The sequence below is a fragment of the Nicotiana tabacum genome, chromosome 13 (genome assembly GCF_000715075.1).
Source record: "Nicotiana tabacum cultivar K326 chromosome 13, ASM71507v2, whole genome shotgun sequence".
Taxonomy (NCBI): Eukaryota; Viridiplantae; Streptophyta; class Magnoliopsida; order Solanales; family Solanaceae; genus Nicotiana; species Nicotiana tabacum.
In genome coordinates, this window is record NC_134092.1 from 81,478,656 (window position 1) to 81,494,572 (window position 15,917).

Below are 15,917 nucleotides of genomic sequence, written 5' to 3' on the forward strand. Positions count from 1 at the left end.
ACTTCTATATAAAATATGTTTAATTTTTTAAAAATATTCTTTAAAATTCAGCAAGTTTTGACAAGATTGAGATTGAATCTCCCATTGCATTTTTTTCCTTCTTCAAACCTTCGGGTAGGGGTGGACATCGATCGGTTCGCTTCGATTGTGAATATTATCGGTTCGGCATATCAGTTATTGGTTTATAAATATATTAAATCGATAATCAAACCGATAAGATATCGGTTATTGGGTATCGATTAATCGGTTATCGATCCTTATCTGTTCGGTTATCGAGTTACCTGATAAGAATAAAAAAATATCCAAAAATTTTATTTTTTTTATTATAGAAATCGTGATCATACTACTAAGAGAAAGAAACTGATTTTTTGCTCTTAAGAAAGAGGGATTAAATTTCTAACTTAAGAAAAGAAAACTTTCTTTGCATTTGAAAATCCCAATGAATGATCTCAATTTTCAAAGTTATAAGTTAGTAGGAGTAAGGAATAAGACATTAAAAAATCTAATCTTACTAACCATCTCACTGCGGGCGGGCATAACTCACAGAAAAATAATAAAATCATAATCTTGTAAATAATAAAGAATCAGTGCAACAAAAGAGACAAATAGAAAAAATAAAAATTTGAACAATTAATTCTTTAAAGTTTAAACTAAGAATATTAACGGGAGATTAAGATGAGAAATTCAGAAAAGTTTAAAACTTACTCTAAGGATTAAGGTCCGAAAATGAAGAGTAAATGTCGAGAGAATTGAGAAAATGAGAGAATGAAGCCATAAGGTGGCTTTATATACTTAGTGGGTAAAATTATATTTTTTAAAGCTTATTGAGTTATCGGTTAAACTGTTAATAAAATTGGGCAAACTGAAACCCGAACCAATAACCCAATAGTCAAATAATATTAAACTGTTATCGAACTATTTAGCCAATAATCCGATATCGATAACCCAATAACATTTTATCGGTTCGGACTATCGGTTATACCCGATATATCCCCAGCTCTACCTTCGGGTATAATGTTGGACTCTATCAAAAGCCTATAACTTCATACACGAAGGTATGGAGTTTTAAAAGTTAATGTTAAAATATACCTCTGGTTCTGAAGTTGCATCTGCCAAAATCTAACGTTAAACCTTGAGTATAAAGTTAGGTTTTGGCAGAACCCAACTTCATACCAATAGGTCTGAATTTGGAAACTTTAGAACCGCAATTTTCAACTTCGAATTTGTTTATCTTAAGTTAAAAATTTAATAAATTTTGATTATTCTTTAAATTAAATAAAAAATATTATACTATTTATGCACTTTACTCCACCCAACCCCATCATCCCAAACTATACAGGCAAACAAGCCAATAAAATCGTCCAAATTCAGTACATGTGTCAGATCATACTAATTTTTCATAATTAAGATATATGATTAAGGGGCAATAAGTTGCGGTGAATCTGGACCGCTATTGTAAAGTATTTTCCATAGTTGAATCGCACATTTTATATATCAAGATTTGTATCACTTATTCATAAGGAAAAAATTGATTCTTATTGTGTATCTTGTGAGTTGTTTAGATTCGTGAAGAAAATTATTGAAATGTCCCGTGTGATCCAATGATTATTAAAGTTCTTGCTGACCCTTGAGCTTGTGCTAGTAAAGAATAACAAAAAACAACAACAATAACACAACCGAGTAAAATTTTATTAGTGGGGTCCGAGTAGGGTAGAATGTACGCAGACCTTACCTTTATACCGAAAGGGTAGAAATGTTATTTCCGGGAGACCCTCGACTCAACAGAAGTGATAATAATATTAGAAAAGAACAAAAGAATAGATCTGTAACAATAAAAAAAACCAAAAAAATAATATAAGTATCGTAAGAGAAAGCAAATAAGTGGAAGGTCAATAACACAATACTATGCAAAACAAAAAAATAGCGTAAGTATAACATAAATCGCTAACCGTCCCAGATAAAACTCTATCAAATTGTCCGGTACAAAGAGTAAAAACGCTCGACTAGACCCTAAGCTACCAACCTATGCTCGACCTCCACACTATAAAATTATTGAATTGCACGCAATCCGAGTCGAAACATTGAATCATAGCATGTATCCTGTAAATAATATTTTCCCAGCCACCATAGCCAAAGAGCTCTAACCACTATCCACATGAGAATTGGGTGAATTACAATTGGCAGTCACGTGCTAAGAACACAATTACCAGAAGGAAAAAAAAAAGAAGCAGAAATAGAAATATAGAATTACACTATCCCTTAGTTTCCATTTCGGAAATCAAACGGAAGCCTGATAAACGCAAGAAAAATTTCCTTTCTTTCCCCCTTTTCTTCTTGCTACCTGCAAAACCCTAGCTCTCCCTCCATTTTTTCTTCATCATTTTTCTTATCTCTTGTTTTTATTGCTCTGTATTTACCAGCTTCCTTCTGTGACGCAATTAATTATTACGTCAGGTATGCGCATCTGTTCATTTTTAATTTCGTTTTATGGCTCAATTTCCCAAGTAATTAGCTGATAAGCACTTGTTATAAGCTCAAATCTTGGATTCTTATTGTTTCTTTTTTTTTTTTCAATTGTAATTTGTTAATTAAATGACTACCCATTTCCCTTAATTGGTTACCTTTATGATTAAATATGCCTCATTCCTTGGGACTAATTTGAAGGTTACAACCCATTTCCGTTTCGTGCTTTATTTTCTAGGGAATACTTTATTATCATCTTAGTATTTCCCGCTTATTCTGGAATGAACCGGGTCCAATGGAGCTAAAGAGATATTTTTTAATGATGGTAGTATCCAGCCAGCTTGAGTGCACCCGACTATTCCACCGGGTATCTGCTATCTCGCTCCAGTATAGGTACCGGCTAACTCTACCCACCAAGACTTAGGCATATGGGAAGGATATTGAGGATTCATATAGCCGACCTTAACTAGTTTGCGATTGATGGGTAGTAGTAGTTGTTAGTGGTCTGTTACAGGGCAGATGTAAGGGGTGGTAATTGGGTTGGGAATTTATTGGCTGATTGGTGTTACCCGATAGGATTTAGAAATGACTGCTAGGTGGATGATGTTGCCAGCATTTGAATTCTCGAATACATGATTGAGGTTTTAGTATTGGCCTTTATGTAGTTTGTGTACGATTACGAGATATGTAGAATGTCAAAGGAAATTCTTGAATAGAATGTGAATCCTATTCATCCATTAGCTGCCGAAGGATATTATGGCAGGAGAATTCATCCACTTCAGATGCTCAATATTAATTATCCAATAGTCCTAGTTGGTTTAATTTTTTTTATTTTGGAAAAGCAAAAAAACGAAAGTCCCAGTTGGTTTAGTTGTTTACTTCCTTGAAACTTCAATTTTGTTCCTTTAGTTTGATTCCTCTTTGCATTGGTATGAACAAGTATGTGTATCTTTTATTCTAGAAAATACAAATAAAAAGAAGAAAACCGGAAGTTACAAAACCCTTTTAAAGTCTCTTCTTGTCCCTTCTCTCTTTGATAACTATGAAATGGATCCCATTTGAAGTCTTTCAGAGGCTTCTGTATTTGGTCTAGCAGTTTCACTCGTTATAACTTGTTGCCTAAGACAACTTATTGCAGCTTGTCAAACATACATACATACATACATATATATATTTCAACCGAGATTGTCTCTGCTTCTTAGGCACATGAGGAAGTGGCCTAACATCTTTTCAATTGAAATCCCAATCAAAGACAAGTTTTACCAAGGCCAGGATCTGAAAGAGAGGATTCACTTTCCGAAATTCCAAGTGACATGATTTCTCCTCCAGAAGCTAAAGTTGAATGATCGAAGTCTCCTTTAGGTTCAATCGAAGAGATCGAAGCGAAGTCATCAATTCAATCATTTGAATGGTCTCCCCTAAGATTGACCTCTTTTCCAAATAAGCCGAACCTCGATACCACATTCATCAAAAAGATATGGCCATCTCTCTAGGTTGCACAACCCCTTTAGATCGTTCTATTCGTGCTTGAAAAACGACCCTATTGCTCCAAACATATACATATGTATATATACACACATGCGCGCATTTATTTGCATGCCCCCTGTTGGAATCGTTGAGGTGTGCACAAGATGGCACCACCGTTGTCAATCAATATAAATAACAACTACTACTACTAGACATCAAAATAAAAAACAAAAAAAATACTTGCATGCTTCCCACGACCTCCAGACACCCTAAAGAACATGCATTACACAAAAAACAAATGTTTTTACCCTTCATCTGAAAATGGCCCTTGCTAGCTGCTGGAATACTTCTTTGTGAAGTCCCTTACTGTATAAAAGAACTTAACATATGATTAAGGTTTCTTCTGGGTTATGAGATTTGGCATGGTCAAATTCATGGCATAAATATACTCAGAGATCGCACAAATGTGAGAATGTGAGCGAGCTTTGCGTATTCAAGTGTCCCAAAATTCCTTTCGGTTATCTATGCTCCAATGGCACGTAAGTGGATTGGGCAATGGGAGAACGTGCAAAATATCTAAAATTTCCTTGTGGTTGTATTAGGAGGACAGAATGAGAAGCAATTGATAGTCGACGGCTTTGTTTTTAAACTCTGAGAGGAGGGGATGTGAAGAAACTGAAATGGGCTAACATATTATATGCGCATGTGGAACGTTTAAAGAAATTCCTGGTATAATTAGCTTCTAACGAGCGGAGTAAGTTTCCATATGACAAGAAGTCATCTATGTTCTAAATTTCATATCCCTAATTATCTTCATTATTTGAATGTTTTGAAGATACACAAAAGAGTGATCAAAGTGATTTTCCATTATTTTTTGTTACTCTTGTTCAACTGCTGCCTTCCTTCTGAGTTCTTATTAATCTGTTGGGTGTGTGTGTACTTATGTCATGTATGTTCATGTTGGGAAAGCTTCATTGATTGCTAAAGTATGTAATCTTGGTCAACTTGCTGTTCTCATCTTTGTACAGAGCTTCCAAACTGATGAAATCATCTTGTTGAAGATGCATTTTGTCTTGTTGGAATTTAGAGAGGGTTACTTTGTGAAGGGTTTGCGGTCTGTGTCTGACAACTTTCTTTTGAAGAGAAGAAAGCTTAGCCTATTTCCATTTCATCAGCACTTTTAAGGTTGCTTTAGTTTGCAAAGGCCCATAAATAATCTTGCCAGTTTGATCTCCTCATGTTAGAAGGCCGTATGGCGGTCGTCAAACCAGAGGTATGTAATGTAGAACAGAGTTTTATGTTCAATGGCTACATGACGCCATTATTATATTTATATTGGAGACGAGTTATGTTAATGTTTTCACCTCTGCTAATCTCTAACCTCTTCTGGCTCTTTTTTATCTGTTGCTATATTTGGGTTTTAGGGTTGCACTTACTTGAGCCATGAGTTGCTTTGAGTTAGGGAATAGTTGTTGTTTTGTATTAAGACGATCCATTAGTTTTGTGAGCTTCACTTTAAATTAAAATTGATATTGCTTGAAGAGGAATTGTGTTTCTTAGCTTAATGCAGTGTTTTGGATAGCGTGCGGCGACAAATAGCGACGAGGGCCCGCTTCACTGAGGCGAGAGGCACGCAGCGAAGCGCTCGCCTTTTTGCTGTGAAGCGACAATTTATACAAAAACATAAAATATTATATACATATAACTAAAAACTCAATAACAATAATATATTAATAAATATCATTCAAAAATTAATTGCGGATCTTGATGAGCCTTGTATAGCATAATTCCAAGCTATATCATTTCGTTTATTACTATCGGATGACGCCATTTCAACGTTGTTTTATGGGGAAAAAATTATCAAGTCAATATGCAATTAATTCTACTCAATAAGACTATAAATCTATAATTGAAAAAAACAGAGCAACAAATTAATAAAGCTACTGCCTCTACTCGATTTTGAAAAACAGAGCAACAAAAAAAAATGAAGCTACTACCTGACTGCCTCTGCTCGATTTTGAAAAGCAGAGCAACAAAAAAAAATACAGCTACTGCCTTTGCTCGATTTTGAAAAACAGAGCAACAAATTGAAAAATAAGAGCTGAAAGAGATGATGGAAGAAACAGAGCAAAAAACCCAAAAACTGAGCAAAGAAAGAAAGAAGAAGAAAAACAGAGCAAAGAAAGAAGAAGAAGAAAAACAGAGCTGAAAGAGATGATGGAAGAAAGAAAAACAGAGCTGGGCTGAAAGAGAAGAAAAACAGAGCTGAAAGAATAAGAAAAACAACGATCACTGAAGAAGAAAGAAGAAAGAAGAAAGAAGAAAGAAGAAAGAAGAAGAAAAAGAAAAAAGAAGACCAGCAATGGTGGTCGACCAGAAGAAGAAGAAAGTAGAAGAAGAAGAAAAGAAAAGAAAGAAACATACCTGGTGAAAAAGGGGTCGCTGATGGCTGACGATGGAAGAAGAAGAAGAAGAAGATGTGAACTCAAGCCCTAATTTTGTCGCTGAAGAAGAACCGGAGAAGAAGGGTCGCTGCTCGTAAGAAGTGATTTCACCCAAGTCCTAATTGCGACTTAAGTGCCTTTTTCTTTTCTTTTTTTAAAATAGCGACGCTACGCTCGCTTCTCGCCACACTGTCGCCTCTCGCTACACAAGCAGAGGCGACCGCTATTTTGAATCGCAACGCAACAGGCCCTCTGTAGCGACACACGCTCGCCTCGCATCGCTACACGCTTTTAGCGCTGTAGCGAGCGCTATTTATAACACTGGCTTAATGATGTCATGTTGTTTTACACCAGAAATAATTAGATAGAACAATGCACTTGAACGTTTTGCTTCACATTATCCAACTTGAAAGTCAATACTATATAGCTTGAAATGCTGGCTTATTGGCATGACTGACTATAGTAGCCTTGAAGCTTTTTTTTCTTCTTTTTGTTAGGGTCTGACCGTTCTTGTTTGCTTGCATGAAATGCGTAGGTGGATCATCCATTTTCTCATTGAAAAACACTGTTATTTCTTTGAGTATTGAATGTACGTAACGACTGTGGAATGGCCAAAATCCATTTTGTATGGGAATATAATGTGTTTTAACCTTTTTTTAAAGTCCAAGGTGTGAGTAGATCCTTATTGCATTTCTGTTGCTTTCTATATTACACTATTCAAAGCTGTCGCTATTTTGCATTATCCGCTTTTGTAATCGCTTTGTGGTTCATTGGTTAAGATGAAGTCCTACATTTGGCTCCAAACTGCTGATGGATCGATCCAACAAGTAGAGGAAGAGGTTGCCATGTTTTGCCCAATGATATGCAGAGAAGTACTTCAAACTGGCACAGGATCCTCGAAAAATTGTGCAATATCACTTCCTCAACGAGTCAATGCTGCTATTCTGGGCTTAATACTGGATTATTGTCGGTTTCATCAAGTTCCTGGCCGTTCTAATAAGGTCAGTTCTCTGTTTCCTTGTTGTAACAGTGCAGTGCCTCCCAGAAAGTGAAGGATTTTCGGTTTGCCTGTGCCATGTGCATGGTTTTTCTTTTTTTTTTCTTTTTTTTAAAATTTGAGTGTAATGGATGTCTTTTATGTAGGAGCGCAAGACTTTTGATGAAAAGTTCATCCGGTTAGATACCAAGAAGTTATGTGAGCTGACATCTGCTGCTGACAGCCTTCAACTGAGGCCTCTGGTTGACCTTACAAGTCGTGCACTTGCTCGGATGATTGAAGGCAAAACTCCCGAGGAAATACGTGAAACTTTTCATTTACCTGATGATCTAACAGAGGTCCTTATTATGGCAGAAAATATTTGTAGCCCTCTCTCCATATTGTTGGTGTTTCTCACTTGGAAATGGTTTATCATTAGGAGGAGAAGTTGGAACCTTTGAGAAATATGACCGATGATCCACGCATACGCCTTCTCAATCGACTTTATGCAAGGAAAAGGAAAGAATTAAAAGAAAGAGAGAAATTAAAGGTACTTTAAGATCTGGCTCTTGTGCTTGTATCTTGGCCGTGGTTGCTTGATGCTACTTGATGAATTTTTGTGTATGCACTCTGATTTTGCTTTATTTCCTTTCCTCTTTATGTATTTCCAGAATGTTGAGGTAGAAGAAGAGCAGCATGTGGATGAACGATCAGTTGATGATCTTCTTTCGTTCATAAATGGGGAAGATGAAGGTAAGATTAAGACTTAGTTAACACCCTATATTTTCACTGTAGGGTTGCTCTGCTTTCTGCATGTTGCATTACTAAAATAATTGAACTGTTTTGCATGCCTATAATCTGCATATTACCCAGAATTATGTTTTGGTGAAGTTGCATTTTGGCTGCCTGACCTGACCCCATTATATGTGTGTGTGTATAAAACATATACATATATATAACTCGTAGCTTTAGATCATTATGTCTCAGGTTTTATATTGTGGTTTGTGATGCTTATTCTGGAAAGGTTAAGAAAATAATGTGGAATCTACCATGACTATCGATCAGTCTTATAAGTTATATTTTTTGTGTATTATTTGCTGCTCTATAATCAGATCCATAATTTCTATGGTGACTCAACCCTTCTGATGGTATAGTGTAACTTTTATAGCCTCTTTTGGGTTATTCTTTGAGTTTGATTATCATACTTACAATTTTGAGCTTGGTGGTCTATTTTGCAGATTCTAAGGGTGTAAGAACAACAAAGAGTAAAAAGAAAAATAGGAGGAGAAAAGAACAAGCTAGAAATTCCTCAACAAATAATGAAACTGGTAACCATAATCAGGTTAGCACCTGTTGAGCTATGGGATTTTCTCTTCTTTGCATTTTCGTTTTTGGTCGATATGTGTGTGTGTGTGTGTGTTTTGGGGGGGGGGGGGGCACACAGAGTTGCTTCTAAGTGTCTTTGCTTTTTTCACTTTGACATTTGTTGGCTTGACTGGTGCTGTTGGTACGCAGGAATCTAGCTTTCCTGCATCTAGCTGCCTGAATGGTGATGTTCCTTCTCCAAGTAAACCTTCTGATCTGCAAGACCCTGCATTTGATGAAGGCGATATTGACGACGAATTAGATCCTGTAATGAAGGAAGAAATTGACAGGTTTGATTATCTACTTAGGTTGTTGTCCACTGATCAAGTTACATTATTGTCTCTGTAGATGGATATGTGTAAAAGACCATATGAGGTGATTGTAGTTACTTACAACTTATTGAATGAATTGTGTTCTTCGTGAGAGGCACCCAAGGTTGTGGCCTAGTAGTCAACGAAGTGGGTGAAAACTTTGGATTCCAAGGTTCAAATCCCAACAGAGACAAAACATTAGGTTATTTCTTCCCATCTGCTAAGCCTAAGTGGATAGAGTTACACGGTACTTGTGCTTGTGGGAGGTATTATGTATGGTGAAATAATCGAGGTGTGCCCAAGTTGGCACAGATACCACCATCATAAAAAGTTCTTTCAGAGTGGTTGTATTGAGCTGCTATTATTTCCTTGGTGAAAGGATTTCTTTTTTGGGTAATTAGTTACCCTGTGTGTTGATACAATCTTTTTACTCCTGAAAAGCAGTTCTTTTCTTTTCCTCCTCCTCTTCTCCTGGATCGTGCTATTCAAGGGAAACCTCGTTGCAGTGGCTTCTGCCGAGGCTGCATGCAAGTGTGGTCTGGCCCTTCCCTGGACCCCGCACATAGCCGGAGCTTAGTGCACCGGGCTGCCCTTTTTTTTCCCTTGATAACCGAGAAATCCTCGAGACCAGTGGCGCACGGTTCAAAGCTCGATGTATGATGGGCCCGCCCCTCTACTCTTATCTGCTTAAATAACAAGCTTTTTGCCTGCGCCAGGATTTGAACCCGTGATGTGTGCCTAACCCACACATCACGCATTGCACTCTTACCACTAGACTGAAGCCCTAGGAGCCTGCATGCAAGTGTTAAGAACCATACTTTAATCATTCATTAATTGTTAATGCATATCCATGCATATTGGAGAGTTTTTGCCTGCGATATAGCTTCCCTTGTCAAAATTCTGGATCGTAACCTTGAATCTAGTACCTCCAGAAGCAAAATCGATTTTTTGGCTAGTCTTCATTTGAAAAAAAAGAACTGAGAAAAAGTGAAATAGACAGAAACTTCTTACCTATTTTTATTACTTAGTCTTTTCCTCATCTGACATTCATTTCTTACCTAAGCTTCATACCCCTTTTCTTCTTTTCTAGACTTTGTGCAAAGTTGGATTTAGCATTTTAGTGTTCCGGCCCTTCCCCAGACCCCGCGCATAGCGGGAGCTTAGTGCACCGGGCTGCCCTTTTAGTGTTGTATTTAGCTGTTATAAATTTTAAACAGAGTAACCCTACAGCTATAATCAGCAGATAGCAATGGAAAAGACATTATAGTGTTAGCATGTTTCTAGCTGGAATCTGATTACAGATTGGAGTTAATGGTTAAATTTGAATCAATATAGAATTATCATTTTATCCTCATTGGTCTTGTGTTGATAGAATCTCCAAATATTTAATGATGATTGCTACTTTTAATTTGTGCAAGAAGAAGAAGTTCCATATGAATTCTGTAACCGCAGAGGGGATTGTTTCTATTTCTGGGAGCTCATCTTACCTTACATTTTAACAAACAAAAAAAATTGCAAGTAAAATCATGTCATACCAATATATCTTATTTCATTGACTAAAATAAGGGATGACAAAAGAAAATAAATCTACTCTCTTATCAAGGAAAAAAAGAGAACAAATGTACATACAAATGTAAGAAGAAAATGTTTTTCACGTCATCACAGATGCAGGGAAAATTGAACATAGTTTTATATATTGATTCATCACACAGGGACCATCCAGTTATTTCCCCCTCCCCAGTGGCCATCAAACCCTTCATGCCAGCATGGGCTGCTGTGGCTTTTTTAGGGCAAGCACCTCTTAACTTGTCATACGATTAGATATGTCATGTACTGTAGATACTTGATTTTGAATTTCTATATCGCAGGGAGGTTGAGGATTTTGCTAGGAGACTGAACTCTGTTTGGCCAGAAAGAATGCAGGAGATTTTGTCTTTTGGTCAAGAGAGGAGGCCTGTACCAGTATCTGTGAATGGGAATGATTCCCTAAAGAGATATACAGGTAGGATTTCTTTTATATATATAAAACAGGATATGGTTACCTTGTTATTCTGAACTAAGAAAAGTGCAAGTTGAATCAATATCACACTGAATAATCTTTGCTGAAGTGAAGTGGAATGTACTTAACAAATCATAATAGAGTAGAGCATGTCATGGAGACTTTTTATCTTTAAACAACAGAAACTAGCAGAGAGGAAGTTTCTGAGAAATTGTGTTAAACTATAGAAATTTCGTCATAAAAGCATATGAAAGTATGAAACTTGATTTACTTTTTCACTTCCGCGATAATATGAGGCATTAGGATAGCAAATTGAAAGATGAAACTGGAACAAATACCCAGTAGTTTAAGAACTGGCTCCAGATTATGAGGTAAGATTTTGCTAAGTTTGCAGTTCTACTAGTAAACTAAATATTCCTTGTGTCAAACTCGCTTTTGTTAATGTTGACCAATTTCTGTTTTCACACAGCAAGGTTTGCACTGGTTTGTCAGGGACTCATTAAACCATCTACTAGGATTACATGTTCTAGTTCAAAAGGCTAAAGCATAGACTTCTTGCTGCAGCTGGCTTCATCTAGCCATTGATTTTTTTATGGCTCCTTAAATTTCTCCCTCTATGCATAGAGGGAAGTATTCTATTTGTCGCCTTGACATGTCACACCTGGGAGCTTAGTTCTATTACTTGTTAATCTGCTTCAAGAGCAGAAGAAGCCTAGGGTGTATAGTTTTGTTGGCTATGTTCTGGTTGTAACTACCAAAATTAATGGTTATCAGATCACATTTTATCTCGAATGCAATAAAAAAGAAAACAACAGAAGAACGAAATAAATAAACATGATGTTACTTGGTAAAAGTAAGGTCCTCTCCTGAATAAAAGAAGAAGAAACGTTTGGGGTGGTTGGAGCAGCTAACTAAGTAGAGCTTGCCTTCAATTTCTTGTTGGAGGATCCTCTGAAAGAGCTGGCTTGTTCTGGAAGCTTTATTTGTCTCATGGGGTATCTGAATCTTTTTAGCAGGTTTGGATGGGAGATAATGGTTCAAATGGTGGATGATGAATCTTTTGGATTCAGTCGAGCTTAACATGCCAGCTTTCTGTGTCTACTGTTGCCACTAAAGACGGTAACAATTCAGTGTTTATTGCTTGTAAAATTCATTCCACTTGTCGAGCTGCCAAAAGTGATTTCTAATCCTGGGGAAATGACCTGAATGGCTGAAGTTTATGGGAATTTCGAGATACAAGGAAAGTCTCTGTTGTATGTGGTTTCATGGTAACCACCATTTCATTTGTCCTGCATTTCCAAATACAAGTTCCAATTTTGCAAAAATTTCCCAATCTTAGATTTGTTTTCCTATTCTTTAATAAGTTAGTTCAAATTAAGCTGTGTTAATTTTTCACTCATTCTTTTTTTTTTTTTTGGGTCTTTTCAATTTAATGTTTCTTGAGCTGTGTTATATTCATGAGGAATATAATATGAGCATTTTTGCCATGAAATGGCTTTAAGTGCTTGTGGGTTCTATGTTTCAATTCCGTATCAAAATGTCGTGTTACTGTGTATGTAAATTTTGTACTTTTGTTATTTCTTATTGATATTAAATTTAGTGGATCAAGTTTCCTCTTCTTGAGATGGTATTATCTTGTTTTTGGCTTTTTTCTGCAACTGTAATAGTAATAGGGGCTGACCTGACTTGCGCTTTTCCTGAGAAACTGACCAGAATTTTAGAGCTTATACTAGCAAAGCTACTGGCTGTTCCACTTCTAACTCACTTACAAGTTTGCTCTTTCACTTACTTACAGAAAGGTAATTATCGATTTGTGAGCTCTAGCAAACAATTTTAACAGCTTTGATTTATTATCGCACCTAAATACAGACACTACGTGTCAATCTCAAACTAGTTGGAATTAATTAATAAATCTTCAATATCTATTTTGCTCGGTTTGGGCTTGTTTTGTATCCAAATGCAATAATTTATAATTTGTTTAGGACAAATTAAGAATTTCTCTAACTATGGATATTCTGAGTCTCACACTTACTCCTACGTTTTCACACAACTTTTACTCAAACTAAAGAGCCTCTTATCAAATATCAATTTTACGACACAGACTTTAAAACAAATATTCTCCATGTTATTTTAGGATCTACATTGTTCATTTTCTAAACCTTCCAGAGTGATGGAGTTATAATTACTGACTGATATAGGTCTACTGACTTAATTATTTTAGACAACCTTTTCCCATTTGTTCGAAGTGAATTGTTTGCACATCCATCTTAACTATCGAATTCTGCAACATCTATGTCATGGATATGTTAAACCCTAGAAGCTTAACATTCATTCTCTATATAAAATTTTATCTTTCTAAAGATCCCATCTAATTGTAAATCAAAATCATGTTACCAGTTTGGAATTTTATATAACAGTAACTAACCTTTGTAACTCTACTGGCTTAATGAAAATATATAGTCATAATAATCTCCACGCTATTCCAAGCAAAACAATCATATAGTTACACAATCTCCCCAACTCCCGAATCCAATGCCACCAGCTGCTTCTCCTATTAGAGGAAACCGAGTGAAAAAGATGTTCTAGCCAGCAACAAGGTGACACAAACTGACGAGCCAATATATGAGAGCTGTTTGTATACGTGTGCGTGGGTGAAGCTAGGGGGACACGTGGGTGAAGCTAGGGGACACAAGGGATTCAAAATTGAGTAGATGTTGAATTTTCTTAGTTTCTTTATGTTTTACTACTTCTTTATATTTTGAATCTACTTAGTGAAGCCAAGACCCGAGTAAGAACAGTAAAATGAGACTCATAACATTTTCCAATCTTAATGGGGTTGTACTAGGGATCAATTCTTAGCCCGCTTTTTATTTTCATGATAATGGATGAATTGACACAACATATTCAAGGTGAGGTACCATGGTGTATGTTATTTGCAGATGACATAGTACTGATTGACGAGACACCCGGCGGAGTTAATGCTAGATTGGTTTGAAGAGAAACCCTAGTGTCTAAAGGTTTCAGGTTGAGCAGGACTAAAATTTAGTACTTGGAGTGCAAGTTCAATGACATATGAGGCGGATGAGAAAGTAAGGATTGATACACAAGTCATCCCCATGAGAGGGAGCTTCAAGTGTCTTGGGTTAATAATCCGGGATGGATGAAATGGAAGCTCGCATCCTGTGTCCTATGTGATAAGAATGTGCCGTCAAAACTTAAAGCTAAGTTCTATAGAGTGGATATTAGACCAACTATGTTGTATGGGGCAAAGTGTTGGTCAGTCAAGAACTCACACGTTTAGAAGATGAAAGTAGCAAAAATGAGGATACTTAGATAGATGTGCAAGCATACTAGCAGGAGAGATAAAATTAGGAACGAAGATATACAGTGCAAGGTGGAAGTGATCTCTATAGTGGACAAGATAAGGGAAACGAGGCAGAGATGATTCAGACATGTGAAGAGGAGGAGCACAAATGCCCCAATGAGGAGGTGCGAGAGGTTGGCAACGATAGGTCCAAGCCTAAGGAGGGGTAGAGGTGGATCGAGGAAGAATTGGGGAGAGGTGAGGTCCAGCTCACCGAGGACATGACCCTAGATAGGAGAGAATAGAGGTCGAGGATTAGTGTAGAAGGTTAGTAGGTAGTCGAGCGATTTCTCTCTTTTCTGTGGGAGATCATGGTTCTAGTTTAGAGCACTTAATCTGGTCCCTATATTAATATTTATTATTATTATTATTATTATTATTATTATTATTATTATTATTATTATTATTATTATTATTATTATTATTATTATTATTCTATTATTATCTTATTTTTCAATTGTATTACTACTGCTTTTTATTTTGCTTTGGTTATCGTACTATCTGATGTCAATACTTTTCTTTTTTTTAATATTTTTGCCATAGCTTCTTTATTCACTTATTTTTCAAATTTATATTGACAATATTTTTTTTGAGCCAGGGGTTTATAGGAAATAAGCTCTCAACCTCAGATAAGGTAAGGGTAAGGTCTGTATATACTCTACATTCTACCTACTTGTGAGGTCACACCGGATATATATATATATATTGTTATGGTTGTTTAGTGAAAATTCTGGCTCCACATGCACGGTCAACACATGTATCATGGGAAAGCAAATCATATTGAGAAAAGACACGTACCTCTCAAAACACGTGCCGGTAATGCATGATCCGAGGTTCAAAACAGCGATTATATATGAAACTGTGGAACAACACAGACGTTAAATCAGTAAGTATCCTCTGGACTACTTTGGACATTATCTTTGAGTTTAAGGTATATCTTGAAGGCCAAGGGCAGAAATACATTATACAGGCAACAAGAAACCTAGTAAATTGAAGCACCAAACAGTACAAAAGTTTGATGAATTCAGTGGCAGTTAACATTCAGTATCCCGATCCCGAGGAGGGAGGAGTATAAATTGTACTATTGAACATGAGGATAGTACTATAACTGGGATCAGGAATGTTTGCGAGTTTTATCTTTTCCCTTTCCATAATCATCTCTTTCGGATCTGTCTTTTAGTCAAATTGCCTGAGGCTACTTATAAAGAGGCATCTCATTTGGCAAACTAGTGGTGACAGTAATTAATTAGCTCGCCTTTTAATTTGTAACCTAATTAATTAATCACTTCTTTCTTTTTTCCTGATAATTAAATACAAGTAGTCGTATATTCAAAATTAAGCTACACTATTTTGAACGAGCGCCAACGCATATGGAACAGATAACTTCAGACAAATTTGTATTAATTGGTTTTAGTAATGACGTTAATTTATATTAAAACATGACTGATCTATTCGTCTCTATAGAATATCTCCTTTTATCTCTTTGTTATAGAAAAATACTCGTATTCTATAATTCAAGCTATCAAAG

At 36.3% G+C, this 15,917-nt stretch overlaps 1 protein-coding gene across 7 annotated transcripts; it reads left to right on the forward strand.

Annotated features, from left to right (window-relative positions):
- Window positions 1-2,026: 2,026 nt before the first annotated feature.
- Window positions 2,027-12,645, forward strand: LOC107832085 (SKP1-like protein 21). Of its 7 annotated transcripts, XM_075228079.1 has the most exons (12): window positions 2,040-2,454; window positions 4,533-4,684; window positions 4,959-5,203; window positions 7,154-7,375; window positions 7,518-7,709; window positions 7,790-7,900; window positions 8,022-8,103; window positions 8,589-8,692; window positions 8,866-9,005; window positions 10,739-10,816; window positions 10,895-11,028; window positions 12,039-12,645. In XM_075228079.1, the coding sequence occupies exons 3-12, from the start codon at window positions 5,168-5,170 to the stop codon at window positions 12,056-12,058; spliced, it is 1,119 nt and encodes a 372-aa protein (XP_075084180.1). In that variant the 5' UTR covers window positions 2,040-2,454; window positions 4,533-4,684; window positions 4,959-5,167; the 3' UTR covers window positions 12,059-12,645. The 7 variants fall into 7 exon arrangements, with proteins under 7 accessions (XP_075084178.1, XP_075084181.1, XP_075084183.1 ...); XM_075228077.1 differs by lacking the exon at window positions 4,533-4,684 and having other exon boundaries at window positions 2,027-2,454; XM_075228080.1 differs by lacking the exon at window positions 4,533-4,684 and having other exon boundaries at window positions 2,027-2,454; window positions 12,042-12,645.
- Window positions 12,646-15,917: the final 3,272 nt, after the last annotated feature.

Coding starts and splice junctions, on each gene's coding strand:
- LOC107832085 (XM_075228077.1), top strand. CDS start 5,168: ATGTTAGAAGGCCGTATGGCGGTCGTCAAACCAGAG. Junction 7,901..8,021: donor AAGAAAGAGAGAAATTAAAG/GTACTTTAAGAT, acceptor ATGTATTTCCAG/AATGTTGAGGTAGAAGAAGA. Junction 8,693..8,865: donor AAACTGGTAACCATAATCAG/GTTAGCACCTGT, acceptor GTTGGTACGCAG/GAATCTAGCTTTCCTGCATC.